Below are 14,873 nucleotides of genomic sequence, written 5' to 3' on the forward strand. Positions count from 1 at the left end.
GTAGACCGGAGATAGATGAGGTCGTATCCCTCCCCTTCTGTTGAGAGAGGGCTGTTCAGTTTGGACACAGATGGCCTTTTGGACCCCTCTTTCAAACCAGCCGTCCTCTCTGTCCAAAAGAGTGGACTTTGTATTTTAAATCTTGTCCTGATGGGTTTGTTCTCTTATGTTGCGTCATGCGTATATGAAACGGTGGTTTTGTTTCCCCAATCTTCACGTATCTCGCTGCATTGAACTGCCTATACCGAAAGTCCAGTTGCCTCTTGAAAACGCACCTTTGGGACAACCATGACCTGGAGGACGGAGAACCTTTACAGACACGAAGGGCATCCCTGTTTATTGACACTAGCTGACATTGGACATAGTCACAATTCGGGTAGTCCGTGACTTACAACAGTTCGTATAGTGACCGTTCGAAGTTAAACCATGAAACAAAAAAGACTTGGGACTGTTTTTTTCACACAACCGTTGCCGCATTCCCCCATGGTCACGTGATCCAAATTCAGAGGCTTGGCCACTGACTCACATTTATGACGGTTGCAGTGTCCCAGGGTCACGTGATTTCCTTTTGCGACCTTCGGACCAGCAAAGTCAAGGGGGGAAGCCAGATTCACTTAACAACCCTTTGGCTAACTTAACAACTGCAGTGATTCCCTTAACCAAAAGTGGCGAGAAAAGTTGTGAAACGGGGCAAAATTTAACTGAGCCGCTGTTCGCTTAGCAAAGGGGACTTTTGGGATCGATTGTGGTCATAAGTCGAGGACTACCTGTATCTTGAGTTCGGCCCCACCCAGCCCATTTATAGACCCAAAAGCAGCCATGCGAACAGGCTTCTAAAGGGATGGAAATGGAATGGAATAGAATAGAATAAAAACAGAATTCGAATTCGAACTAGAATAGAATTAGAATTAGAATTGAACAGAATAGAAATAAATATAGAAATAGAAATAATAGAAATAGAAAACAGTTGGAAGGGACCTTGGAGGTCTTCTAGTCCACCCCCCTGCTTAGGCAGGAAACCCTACACCACTTCAGACAAATGGTTGTCCAGCATCTTCTTGAAAACTTGCAGTTGGAGCATTCACAACTTCTAGTGGCAAGTTGTTCCACTGATTCATTGTTCTAACTGTCAGGAATTTTCTCCTTAGTTCTAAGTTGCTTCTCCCCTTGATTAGTTTCCACCAGGGGTGAAATGCTACCGGTTCGCACCGGTTCGGGCAAACGGGTAATAAGAAAATGCTACCGATTCGTCCGAACCGGTATTTCCTACAATCAGCTGTGCCGCGCGATTTAGATTCACTAGAAAGCAGGAAATCCTGCTCTCATGTCTCCCCTAGTCCTTCTCGTCATTAAACTAGACAGACCCAGTTCCTGCAACGGTTCTTCCTATGTTTTAGCTTCCAATCATCCCCTCATCCTCTTTCTTGCTCTTCTCTGCACTCTTTCTAGAGTCTCCACATCTTTTTTTACATCGTGGCGACCAAAACTGGGTGCGGTATTCCATGTGTGGCCTTATAAAATAATAACAAAACATAATCTAAAAAAGGCATTATAAAAGGAACACCAGGCATCCTTCCTGTCTTTTCCATGGCAGCCATCCTCATTTATTTATTAGGTGAATTATTATAATTGCCAAGTGGCATAATATAAATTGTCGCGTGGTTTTCATCCTTTAGAACAGTGTTTCTCAATCTTGGAAGCTTGAAGATGGGTGGACTTCAACTCCCAGAATCCCCCAGCCAGCGCTGCTGGCTGGGGGATTCTGGGAGTTGAAGTCCACCCATCTTCAAGCTTCCAAGGTTGAGAAACACTGCTTTAGAAGCTCAGAGGGTGGATTGAGCCCCTTGCAGATTCAACGCTCAGGGGGTCGCTCTTGCCATGGCTGAATAAGCGCGGGGGGGGGTCCTCGACTTACAACCGGTTCATTTAGTGACGGTTCAAAATGACAACGGCCCTGGAGAATGTGATTCGCGACCCATTTTTCACGCACGACGACACATTTCAGCGTCCTCCCGGTCACGAGGAACAAAATTTGGACAGCTTTGGATAGCTGGCTCACATTTATGACGGCCGCAGTGTCTCCCGGGGGTGGGTGGGGGGAATTGTCACGTGATCCTCTTTTGCGACCTTCTTAGGGGCAAAATCCATAGGGAAGCCCGATTCACTTAGCAACCGTGTGACTCACTTAATAGCCGCAGCGATTCGCTTAACAACAGTGGGAAAGGAAGGTCGTAAAATGGGGCAAAACTTCCCTTAACAAACGTTTCGCTCGGCGACACACATCTTGGGCTCCGTTGTGCTCGTTAAATCGACTCCCTGGATTCACACAGCCTGTTGGATTTGTGTTAATCTTTCTCTTCCTTAACGTGTGGTCCCATTCCGTTTTTACTGGCCGAGGAGACCATTGTGGCCGAAAACAGAGCATGGGGGGCCCTGCATTTGACCCCCCCAGCTCCGTTTTCACTGGCAGAGGACTATCAGAACAAACTAAAAACAAAACAAAATGAGAAATGTTTCCCCTTTTGCATTTGAGCATCCAAGAAAGGGCAGGAAAGGAGAAAGGGAAAGAGAAAGGAAAAGAAGGAAAGATGGGAAGAGAGCAAGGAAGGAAGGAAGAAGGAAAGAGGGGAAGCAAGAAGAAAGGAGAATGAAGAGGGAAGGGGAAAAGGAAGGAAGGAGTGGGGAAGGGAGGGAGGGAGGAAAGGAAGGAAGGAGAAGGAAAGGGGAAGCAAGCAAAAATGAAGAGGGAAGGGAAAAGAAAGGAAGGAAGGAGGGAGGACGGGAGGGTGGAAGGAAAGAGGGAGGGAGGAAGATGAGAAAGGGAAAAAAAGGCAGTGAGGGAGGGAGGAAAGAAAGAAAGAATGAAGAGGGAAGGGAAAAGGAAGGAAGGAGTGAGGAAGGAAAGAGGGAGGGAGGAAGATGAGAAAAGGAAAAGAGAAGGCAGTGAGGGAAGGGAGGAAAGGAAGAAAGGAGAATGAAGAGGGAAGAGAAAAGGAAGGAAGGAAGGAATGGGGAAGGGAGGGTGGAAGGAAAGAGGGAGGGAGGAAGATGAGAAAAGGAAAAGAGAAGGCAGTGAGGGAAGGGAGGAAAGGAAGAAAGGAGAATGAAGAGGGAAGAGAAAAGGAAGGAAGGAAGGAATGGGGAAGGGAGGGTGAAAGGAAAGGGAGGGAGGAAGATGAGAAAGGGAAAAAAGCAGTGAGGGAGGGAGGAAAGGAAGAAAGAATGAAGAGGGAAGGGAAAAGGAAGGAAGGAGTGAGGAAGGAAAGAGAGGGAGGGAGGAAGATGAGAAAGGGAAAAGAGAAGGCAGGGAGGAAAGAAAGGAAGGAAAAGGAAGGAGTGGGGAGAGAGAAAGGAAGGACGTTATGAGAGTGAGGGAGGGTCCCCGGGAAGTCCTACCTTAGAACTTGGCCACCACAGGTGCCCCCCCCCAACACGGGTCCCGTGTCACGCCCCCCATGACCACACACCCCCGTCGGGCATGCCCCTCCCCGCCCTCCGAGATCAAACAGAACCCTGATGCGCCCCTCAATTAAATCAAATTTGACCCCCCTGCTCTAACCGGGGAGAACCCGAACTCCAAACCCGGGTGAGCCAACGCACGTAAGCGAAGAAGTCGTTGTGAGGTTGTTAGAATTGGGACACAAAAACAACAGCGCTCCCCGAGTCACGTATGCAAACGTGTATGGCCTCTGCGTTTATTATTAACATCTTTTCATCTTTTGACATAGTTTTTTTTTTTCTCTTTTTTTTTCATCCATCGAAGTTTGTCATCTACGGGGGGGGGGGGGGGAAGGAAGAAAGAAACCCGCAACAGAACAACAGAACCACGCACACATACACGTAATCTTGCAAAAACACGCACGCACATCCGTGTCTCTTGTGTTTGTTGGTGTGTATATATTTCTGAATTTTCGATATCGCTCAAAAAAAAAAAAAGTTTCTCGGCCAGTCGTAGCTCCCAGAGCCCCCCAGTTTCTTCTCCCTGCCTCCCACTTTTTCTGGGGAACCCCAAAAAAAACAAAAAAACGGGACAAGTTGTGTACAACACAACAGGGGAGAGAAAAACGTTTCACATCTTTTTCTCACAAGTGACTTTTTGTCTATCGTGGGGCTTCGTAGTCAAAAAGGAACGAAATGCTGTGCAATCATCAGACATACCGTAACGATGCTTCGTTCAGCGACTGTTCGAAGTGACAACAGAACTGGGGGGGAAAAAGCAGACTTACGACCGCTCCTCACACTTACGACCGTTGCAGCATCCTTGTGATCAACATTTAGGCAACAGGTATATTATTTACATCCTGGGGTCACATGATCCTCCTCTGTGACCTTCCCAGCCTGCTTCTTACAAGCAGAGCCAATTTTGGGGGGGGGGGACTGGATTCGCTTAACGGCCGCACTATTCACTTAACAGCGGCAGTGATTGGCTTAACCACCGTGGGAAAAAAAGGGGGGGGTTTTCAAATTTTGCACGACTCGCTTAACAGCTGAACATTCTGCTCCCAATTGCGGTCGTAAGTCGAGGACCCCCCTGCAATAGCTAAACAGCCAGCAGTGCAACTCAGCCACCAAAGAAAGTCAGATATATTTGGTCCCTGAATATGGTGATACGTCGTCACCTTCCCTTTTCAGGGCAAAATAGAATAACAGAGTTGGAAGGGACCTTGGAGGTCTTCTAGTCCAACCCCCTGCTCCGGCAGGAAACCGTACACCACTTCAGACCAATGGTTATCCAACATCTTCTTAAAAACATTTACAGCTACTGGTGGCAAGTAGTTCCACTGACTAATTGTTCTCACTGTCAGGAAATTTCTCCTTAGTTCCAAGTTGCTTCTCTCCTTGATTAGTTTCCATCCATTGCTTCTTGTCCTGCCCTCAGGTGCTTTGGAGAACAGCTTGACTCCCTCTTCTTTGGGGCAGCCCCTGAGATATTGGAAGATGCCGGGCACCCCAGCTAGTCCTTGACTTACAACAGTTTCATTTAGCGACCGTTTAAAGTTTCAATGGCACTGAAACAACCGTTTTTCACCACTGACGACCGTTACAGCCTCCCCACGGCCCCTGACTCATATTTATGACGGTGGCAATGTTTCCCCGGGGGTCATGCGATCCCCTTTTGCGACCTCAAAGCAAAGTCTCGGCAAGGAAGCCAGATTCGCTCAACGACCGCCTTACTATCTTCACAGCTGCAGTGGTTCACTTAAGAACCGCAGCAAGAATGGTGGTTAAACGGAGGGGGGGAAAGAAACTCCCTTAACTAATGTCTCGCTTAGCAGCGGGAATGTTGGCCTCGCTCCGTTGAGGTCGTAAGTCGAGGACTATCTGCATTTAGCTACTAACAAATTTATATGGACTCCCGGTCCCCACGCAGGGGATTCCATGCAGTTTACAATTAAAAATAAAATCAAATTATAGTTCATGGGGTCGTTGCTCCGTTTCTATCCCCTCCTTGGGTCCTTAGAACCGAACAAATGGATGCGGGGTTCAAAACAGCACCCCTTACGGACCTGCAAAACCCAGTTCCCGGGCTGCTCCGTTGTTTCTGATCCTGGTTTGTTTGGGGAGGCCTGGTTTTGTTTGTTTGTTTGAAGTTGGGGGCGTATATTTTGTTTTGCTGCATTTCAGGGGAAAGATTTTTTTGGGGTTTTTCTGATTGTCTCTTTGCATGGCCTGGAGAGAGAGAGAAAAGACAGCCAAATTCTTAAAAGGAGCCTTGGTAGTACAGTGGTCTAAAGCACCCTGTTATTAACATCAGCTGCCTGCAATTACTGCAGGTTCGAATCTCGCCAAGGCTCAAGGTTGACTCAGCCTTCCATCCTTTCTAAGGTAGGTAAAATGAGGACCCAGTTTGTGGGGGCAATAAGCTGACTTTGTATAAATATACAAAAGGATGAAGGCTATTGCTTAACGCATTGTAAGCCGCCCTGAGTCTCCGGAGAAGGGCGGCATATAAATCAAATTAAAAAAAAAAGGGGGGGGTGAATAAAACTCTTTTCTCGATAGCCCCCCCATCAGCTGTGCTGGATAAGACGATATCCGCTTTGCACCGTGGCCAGATTTAAGCACTGATGTTGGGGGGGGGGGCCTTCGGCTGGAAGAATTGTAGAGGCCAGCCCGAAAACACCTTTTGGGCAGCCGAGTTGGGGTTCAGCAAAAGCCCCCCCCCCTACCCCCCAAAACCTCTTCCCATCCTCCTGAGTCAGCTTCTCAGCCGGCCTGAATATTCCTGAATTTCAGTTGCCTCCATAAATCCTATTTTGTATTATTGGGACGAAGGCCGAGTGATCTCCAAGCAACTCGCTAGAGTATTTTCAGGAGGGAGCAACAGATCTGGATCGGCTTTTCTTTCTTGCACACAAAACACACATGTTCATCACATGCACACACACACACACACACACACACACTCACACAAACACACCACATCCAGCACGACTAAGGCTAGCAAGGAAAGCCACCGTCTCTTCATTCTGCGGCCGTCGTAAGAGTACCTTCCAGGATGAGCTCCGGGGGCTTAGCATTGGCCGTGCTCAGCAGCCACAAAGCCGACGGATGAGAACGGCAGGACGAGAGCACGCACCTGCCCCTCACACAAAAATATTTTAAAAAATAACCCGGGATAGAAACCAGGATCAGATTAGGCCTCCTTGAGACCATCATTTGACACCTTACAACTCGCCTTGACGGAGGAAGAGAGCGCCGAGGTCAGGCTCCGGATCCACCAGCCAAGACAACTGAGCGAAAGGGGCAGGAGAAGAGAGGAGAAAGAAGAAAGAAAGAGAAGGGAAGAAGGGAAGGGAAGGGAAGGAAGGAGAAGGAAAGAGAAGAGAAGAAGGAAAAAGAAGAGAAGGAAGGAGAAGGAAAGAGAAGAGAAGAAGGGAAGGGAAGGAAGGAGAAGGAAAGAGAAGAGAAGAAGGAAAAAGAAGAAAAGGAAGGAGAAGAGAAGAGAAGGAAAGGAAAGAGAAGGAAAGAAGAAGAAGGAAAAAAGAGAAGGAAGGAAAAGGGAAGCAGGAGAACAGAACTGAGAAGGAGAAGAGAAGGTTAGAGAAGGAAAAGAGAAGAGGGAGAAGAAGGAAAGACAGAAGAAGAAGAGAAGAGGGAGGAGAAGGGAAGAAGGAGGACAGAACCAGGGAAAGGAGAAAAGAAGGAAGATGAAAGAAGAGAAAGAAAAGGATAAGGGAAGGAGAGGAAGGAGGGAGAAGAAAAAGGAGAGGGAGAAGGTGAAGAGGAAAAAAAAAGGGAAGCGGGAGAAGGAGAAGGGAAGAGGGAGAAAGTGAAGAAAGGAAGAAGAAAGCGAAGAGGGAGGAAAAGGAAGCAGAAGAAAGAAAAGGAGAGGGAGAAGGAAAGGGGGAAGGTGAAGAGGAGAAGAAAAAAGGGAAGAGGAGAAGGAAAAGAAGGAAAGAAGGAGAATGGAAGAGGGAGAAGGAAAGAGAGAAAAGGAGAAGGAGAAGAAGGAAGGAAGGAAGGAAGGAAGGAAGGAAGGAAGGAAGGAAGGAAGGAGCAAAATCAAAGTACCATTCATGCAACAGCCAAGGACGGAGCAAAAGAGAAGAAGCCTTGATGCAGACCGCGAGGGAGAGGACAGGAGAGGCTTGGCTGCTTGAGCGCCCGGTGCAGCCCAGAAGATGACAACGTTCTGGGAAAAAGCGCAGGACGTCCGTTCAAGGCCGGGGTCCCGATCCCTTGTCCACGACTCGCTTCCTTTCCGCGGCCCAAAGGGACGTTGTGTCCGAACGACTCCGGCCCGTCTCAGGGTGCAGAAAGTCAACTCTTGTGCAGAAAACAAAGAGCTGGACTCCTCGGAGGGAGAGGGAGGTGAGGGAGGAGCTGGGAAAAGACTTGTACAAAACAATCCGGGGGTGGGTGGGGGGGCTGCAGCGGGCAGAATTGCCCCCTCCCCCGAAGAGCCCAAAGCCCTCCTTAGGGAATGGGGGTGAGGGGGGGGGTCAGCGTCCCAGAAGCCGCCTCTGCCCGAGGATCCTTCCTTCCGCTTCGAAAAAACGGGAGACGGTGATCACGGCTGCGGAACTGCCCGCCACTACACATCCGTGGATAGGTAGAGCGCGTTGTGCTTCAGCTCGGCGAAGGAGACGGGCGGGTGTTGCAAATAGTACAGCAGCACCTGGACCTGGGGGTGGGAAGGAAGAGAGAGGAAGACAAAGCCAGAATGTGAGACAAAAAGGGGGGTGAGGATTCACACATGTGGCGACCCTCCTCCCCCCCCCCCCAGGGACACTTCCCCAGTTATCCGTCCAAATGTCAGGAAGAGGAACCGATTCTGGGACTCCCAAATGTTTTTTTTTTTTTTTGGTGTGTGTGTGGTGTAGTAGGGTTTCCTGCCCAAGCGGTGGGGTTGGACTAGAAGACCTCTAAGGTCCCTTCCCACGCTGTTATTCTAAAAGGGGCTGTCCCCGCAGCACCGTTGCTTCTGCCTGCCACCCGATCGGCTGAGGTTTATTTTGAGTCCAACGGTGTTTGGGAGAATGGGTGGGAGGGCCAGGGGCCCATTGGCCATGCAGGGCCAAGAGGAAAGGAGGAAAGCTGGCTGTATGTATGTATGTATGTATGTATGTATGTATGTATGTATGTATGTATGTATGTATATACATAGATTGGTTGGTTGGTTGGTTCGATTTATATGCCGCCCTTCTCCGGAGACTCAGGGCAGCTTACAATGCGTTAAGCAATAATAATAATATAATAATTTTATTTCTATACCGCCCTTCTCCCGAAGGACTCAGGGCGGTGTACAGCCATTTTAAACACACAAGACACAACAATGATTAAAAATTAAAATAATGAAATAAATAAATAGCCTTCATACTTTTGTATATACCTGCTTAGTAGGGCTTTCGGCCCCCCCAAGCGGTGTTCTTTTTTTATACAAAGTCAGCTTATTGCCCCCACAATCCGGGTCCTCATTTTACCCACCTCGGAAGGATGGAAGGCTGAGTCAACCTTGAGCTTGGTGAGATTCAAACTCGCGGTAATTGCAGGCAGCTGGTGCTACTTTAACAGCACTTAGTCAGCTGCGCCACCAAGGCTCTTTAACAGTCATGAATACAGTTGTGGCCAAAATTGAGGAAACCTTTTGGGAAAAGTGTATTTTTGAGGTTTGATGGCTAATAACACCATTTTTTTGAGAGAGAGTTTCAAGATTATCCTATTCCACTGCTGGAATAGCCTGGGAATAGCCCAGATCTTCACCCAATGGAAAATCTATGGAGCTGACTAAAGAAACTGGTTAGTCAGAAGCCACCCAGCAATAAAACCCAGTTAATAGAAGCCATCATTCCATCTTGGTTTCACATGATAACAGCTGCAGAACTCAAAGACTTGTTGGTTCACTCCATGGGAAGACATTGTAAGGCCGTCATTCATGCTAAAAGTTACCCAACTAAGGATTAACTGACATGGGGATCATTTTTGCATATCTCATTTTTTTTACGTGTTTCACTTTTCTTCTTTATACCATAACTGCTATTCTAATAGCAAATCCTTCCTAAAAGTTATTGCATTACATTCTTGATTAAATTATCTTTCCATGGATATATAACTTTATGGTACTACTACTCCAAAAAAAAAAAAAAAGTGGTGTTATTAGGTAGTTTTAGAAAATACGCTTTTCCCAAAAGGTTTCCACAATTTTGGCCACTACTGTAAATCAGAACCAGGAGGGACCTTGGAGGTCTTCTAGTCCAGCCCCTATACTATTTCAGACAAGTGGCTGTCCAGTCTCTTCCTGAAAAAACTCCAGTGATGGAGCACCCACGAAACTAGAATTACAGCTAGTCGCGTTTATTATGCCTCTTGGCATAATAACTATGGCAACTATGCCATAAATAATTATGCTCAACTTATGACCAACTTATGACTTTTTCAAGAGGCAACTGGACTTTCTGGGTTTTTTTCTTTTGAAGACGTTTCGCTTCTCATCGAAGAAGCTTCTTCAGCTCTGACTGGATAACAGTCGTCTTTAGTTTCCTTTATTGTCATTGCACCTCGTACAACGAAATTAAATGCCGCCTTCAGTGTACATTATAACTATAAAAAATAAAACACAAACACACATCCTTCGCATTCTATACAATTGAATTGAAAAACCCGATATTGCATTAACACATACAGTAGAATCCAAGAGCCTTGGTAGTGCAGGGGTTTAAGGCACCCTGTTATTAAGCTGGTTATTAAGACCAGCTGCCTGCAATTACTGCAGGGTTTGAATCTCGCCAAGGCTCAAGGTTGACTCAGCCTTCCATCCTTTCTAAGGTAGGTTAAATGAGGACCCAGATTGTGGGGGCAATAAGCTGACTTTGTATAAATATACAAAAGGATGAAGGCTATTGCTTAATGCATTGTAAGCCGCCCTGAGTCTTCGGAGAAGGGCGGCATATAAATCATATATATATATATATATATATATATATATATATATATATATATAGTTACTGCCCTGGGATAGAGGCTGTTTTTCAGCCTATTTGTCCTTGTTTTTATTATCCTGTACCGTCTGCCAGATGGTAATAGTTCAAAAAAAAAAAAAAGTGGGGGGGGGGTGCCCAGGATGAGATGGATCTTTAAGAATGTTTTGAACTTAAAATTTATCTGTATTTCTATTGCCAGAATTCTTCCTTTGGGGGTCTGCAAATATTAAGTTTGCCTTTATCTCTTCTTTAATGTAGACAGCTATTCCTTTCTTTTTCTCCTGATCTGCAGAAGCCGTAAACAGAGTCCCTAATTTGGGGCAATCTAAATATTTTTCATCTGTTTAAAGAGCCTTGGTAGTACAGTGGTCTAAAGCACCCTGTTATTAACACAGCTGCCTGCAATTACTGCAAGTTCGAATCCTACCAGGCTCAAGGTTGACTCAGCCTTCCATCCTTTCTAAGGTAGGTTAAATGAGGGCCCAGTTTGTGGGGGGCAATAAGCTGACTTTGTATAAATATACAAAAGGATGAAGGCTATTGCTTAACGCAGTGTAAGCCGCCCTGAGTCCCCGGAGAAGGGCGGCATATAAATCAAAATTAAAAAAAAAAAATGTGTGAACATATAATATCTGCATTTTGTTTTATTAAGTTTGCCAAAATCCTTTTTCTTTTCGTCGTTGAGTTTAGCCCATTTATGTTGATAGATAAAGAGTTTCACCTCTTTTTCCATAACCCTAACTGTATCCCGTTTTTTTTTCTTCTGTTTGCTCTTATTTCCCTTCCGTTCCGTTGTTGTTTGCTGAGAAGTCTCAGGTCGTATAATCTCTGCTGGGCCCTTTTGACCAGGGTTGCAATGTGAGCATCCCAGGTCCAGCTCCTCTTTTAGGATAACAAACAGAAACTTAAAACTGGCCACTAGTCCTGTTATTCTATAAGTTACGGACTACTTCTATTTGTTCTGGAAATTCAACTCGGGAGGCGATTTGATTGATTTGATTCAACATGGATTCTCAGCAGGGAGCAAAATCCGAATGTCAGGAACACGGAGTCCCCATTGCTTCATTTGATTTTGGAGCCTTCAGGGGCAGGAAAAAAAAATGCCTGCATGAATTCCAAAAAAAGGCGGTTTAATTCCAAAGTCTGAATTAAATTAAATTGTTTTGTTTTTTTCTGAATCCCTGTGAAAATCCAAATTGGATTTGGGGTGATTCACACACAGCCGGAGAGAGAGAAAGAGACACATAAAAAATTTGGGGTTCTTCTGATAGCAATCAGGAATTTTCCTTTACTGGGAAGTAAATATTGTTTTATAATGTATAATGTTTATGCTCCATTACTAGATTTTAAGGTTCGGACACAAAGGATAGAAAGTGGCAGTCAGTAAATTCTAGTCTCACCTAGAACTCACCTATTCCCTGGGAATTCTAGTCCTGCCTTAGGCTGGGTGACTTTGGACCAATCACCAGGAGGTGGTGAGTTCTAGTGCCGCCTTAGGCATAGCTGGCTCCAGTGACCGGGACACTATGAGTTCTAGTTTCACCTATTCACTGGGAGTTCTAGTCCTGCCTTAGGCGTGAAAACCAGCTGGATGATTGGACAAGTCCGTCTCATCTCTCAGACCAGCCCACCTCACAGGATCGTTGTTGTGCGACAAATAGAAGGATGGAGACATATTGGCTATGTGCACCGCCTCAAGTTATTTGCAAAAATAATAAAGGCAGGATACGGATAAAAATAAAATAATACAAAGTTCGTGTTTTGATTGACGAGCTTTGCAAAGTGCAAGGAGGACATTGAGATGATTGACAGCTTGTTATCCATTCCCCCCCCTGCCCCCCCAAGGGGAATATCATCTTCACATTATGAGAAACACAATTGGCTGCTTTGCTGCAGACCCCTCCCCAAGAAAGACCCCACGGCCCCAGCAGAGAGGCCTTCTCCACTCCATCCCACCCCACCGTGCTACTCAACTCCGCAACGTCCCCATCCCCAGTATTTACCTGCGCCATCACGTCGTGCGACCAGATGTCCGAGGCCAAAGTGACATGGCCTTTGTTCTCCACTTCCGAGGGTCTCAACAACGTCGGGCCGAAGACGGTGGCCAGATTGTGTAGGGACATTTTATTGACGGGCTCCTTCTCGGCAACCCTGCGGCAACAGGACGGGGTTCAGAAGACCACGAGAATTGGGCACCAACGTCGCCGGTCTCGGCCTTCCTCCCAGCCGAGCCCAGGTGTAAAACGAACAATTTTCTCACCTTTTCTGATTCTTGACAGACATATTTTTTCTTTTATGTACACTGAGAGCGTATGCACCAAGACAAATTCCTTGTGTGTCCAATCACACTTGGCCAATAAAAATTCTATTCTATTCTATTCTATTCTATTCTATTCTATTCTATTCTATTCTATTCTATTCTATTCTATTCTATTCTATTCTCCATTCCATTCCATTCCATTCCATTCCATTCCATTCCATTCTAATTCTTCTATTCCATTCTAATTCTAATTATTCCATTCCATTCCATTCCATTCCTCTATTCTATTCTATTCTATTCTATTTTTCTATCCTATCCTCATCCTATTCTCTATTATTCTCTATCCTATTCCATCCTATCCCATCCCATCCCATCCCATCCCATCCCATCCTTCTATTCTATTCTATTCTATTCTATTCTATTCTATTCTATTCTATTCTATTCTATTCTATTCTATTCTATTCTATTCTTTTCCCAACCGCCATCCTCCCCGTTCCTGCTATTCCTACCCCAGAAAAATGACACAACTTCTATTGTGATTCTTCTAAACAAGAGGTCTTCAAACTTGGCAGGTTTAAGACTTATGGACTTCAACTCCCAGAATTCTCCAGCTGGGGAATTCTGGGAGTTGAAGTCCACCCCCCCCTTAAAGTATGATGGCTAGGCGATTCTGGAAGTGGAAGCCCACCCCTCTTAAAAGCATAGCTAGCTGGGGAATTCTGGGAATCGTAGTCCACAAGTCTTAAAAGTTCCCAAGGTTGGACACGTCTCTTCTATGCAGTTTCAAACTCATCTTTTGCCGTTCCTCTCTTCTTTCCCTCCTGCCCAAAATTAGGGCTTCGTAGCTCTCCCATCCACCCCCTTCCTTCACTGCGTCCACACAACACACACACACACACACACACACACACAGATCACAGCCAGCCCGTCCTGCAAACCAGAGAGCAAATATAGCTACAGCGAGAGAACAGCTGTCCTCTCTCAACATCGACAAGCTGAATACCCTTCAGCTCTGCCATGACACACAGATTTGGAACGAGGCATGTCTCCGGTCCTGAGTGAGGAACCCCCCGTGGATTTTCCTTGCAAGCGACATTAATTGTCCATCTTCCCCCCCACCTTTCTCGTTTTTCAGTCGCTTGCAGTTCCTCATTCCACACACCGCTGGGTTAAAGCCACCAGAGGGAGGCGAGCGTGCAAAGCTTCCAGTCCTCAATTCCAACTTGGCGTGTTTCTCATGCCAGCTGGGCCCTGCACCAAACCGCAGCTTGTGTCCTCGGCAGGAGGCTCCGGGTGCAAGTGAGGACAAGGGGAAATTCTGCAGACCCCTTCCCCCCCCCCCCCGAGACTCAAATTGGGGAAGGGGGTTGGATCTCTCAGCCCTAGTGCCCCCCTCTCTGAACCCCCTTCTCATCTCTCCCGGCCAACAGTGATGCAAAATGCCATAGGGCAGAATTATTATTTTAAAAAAAAAAAAAAAGGCAGCATCGGATAGAATCTGAAGGGCCCCTCCAAAAAATGCAGGTTCCTTTCTTGCAAAGACAGGGAAATTCTTTTGGTCAAAGGCCCTGAGATTATTGAAGGGGGTGGGGGGTGGGGGAAGCAATTTAGGAGGTGCCCCTTTTCATGCAAAAATAAAAAATAAAATTCTGCATTCCTGTAAATATGCAAAATAATAAAGCTGATTTCCCCAGGCTAAAAAGGAATTTCTCCCCCCTTTTCCTCTGCCTTTGGAAAGATTCTTTTACCGTTTTTATTTTCCAAAAAGCGTTGCTCTTCGTTTTATTTACAGCTCCTGTTTTTGTGACGCCGGTCAAAGCGTGTTAGATTTTCTCCTTGCTGCTTCTGGATTTGCTTCCCCCTCCCCCTCCATTTTTTTCCAATGAAATTAGTCCTCCGACTTACAACAATTCATTTAGTGACCATTCGAAGTTACAAAGGCACTGAGAAAACTTGACTTTGGACCATTTTTCACACTTACGACCGTTGCAGCATCCCCACAGTCACGTGATCAAAATTTGGATGCTTGGCAACTGGCTCACATTTATGACGGTTGCAGTGGGAAGCCAGATTCACTTAACAACCGTGTTAAGGAAGGTCGTAAAATGATCTCCTTTTGTGAGCTTCTGAGAAACAGCCAACGGGGAAGCCCAGGTTCACTTAACAACCGTGTGACTCACTTAACAACC

The 14,873-nt window shown here is 46.2% G+C and overlaps 1 protein-coding gene across 5 annotated transcripts in view; it reads right to left on the reverse strand.

Moving 5' to 3' along the window:
* Positions 1–3,664: 3,664 nt before the first annotated feature.
* ABR (ABR activator of RhoGEF and GTPase) overlaps positions 3,665–14,873 on the reverse strand; it is a 163,027-nt gene continuing 151,818 nt past the window's right edge. For all 5 annotated transcript variants that reach the window (XM_087890308.1, XM_087890310.1, XM_087890303.1 and 2 more), the window contains 2 exons: positions 12,428–12,575; positions 3,665–8,128 (listed from right to left, as the gene is read on the reverse strand). In XM_087890308.1, coding sequence (XP_087746434.1) covers positions 8,039–8,128; positions 12,428–12,575 — 238 coding nt within the window. In that variant the 3' untranslated portion in view covers positions 3,665–8,038. The remainder of the gene's footprint in view (positions 8,129–12,427; positions 12,576–14,873) is intronic.

Source organism: Pantherophis guttatus, chromosome 1, assembly GCF_059756535.1.
Source record: "Pantherophis guttatus breed Tessera chromosome 1, ASM5975653v1, whole genome shotgun sequence".
Lineage (NCBI taxonomy): Eukaryota > Metazoa > Chordata > Lepidosauria > Squamata > Colubridae > Pantherophis > Pantherophis guttatus.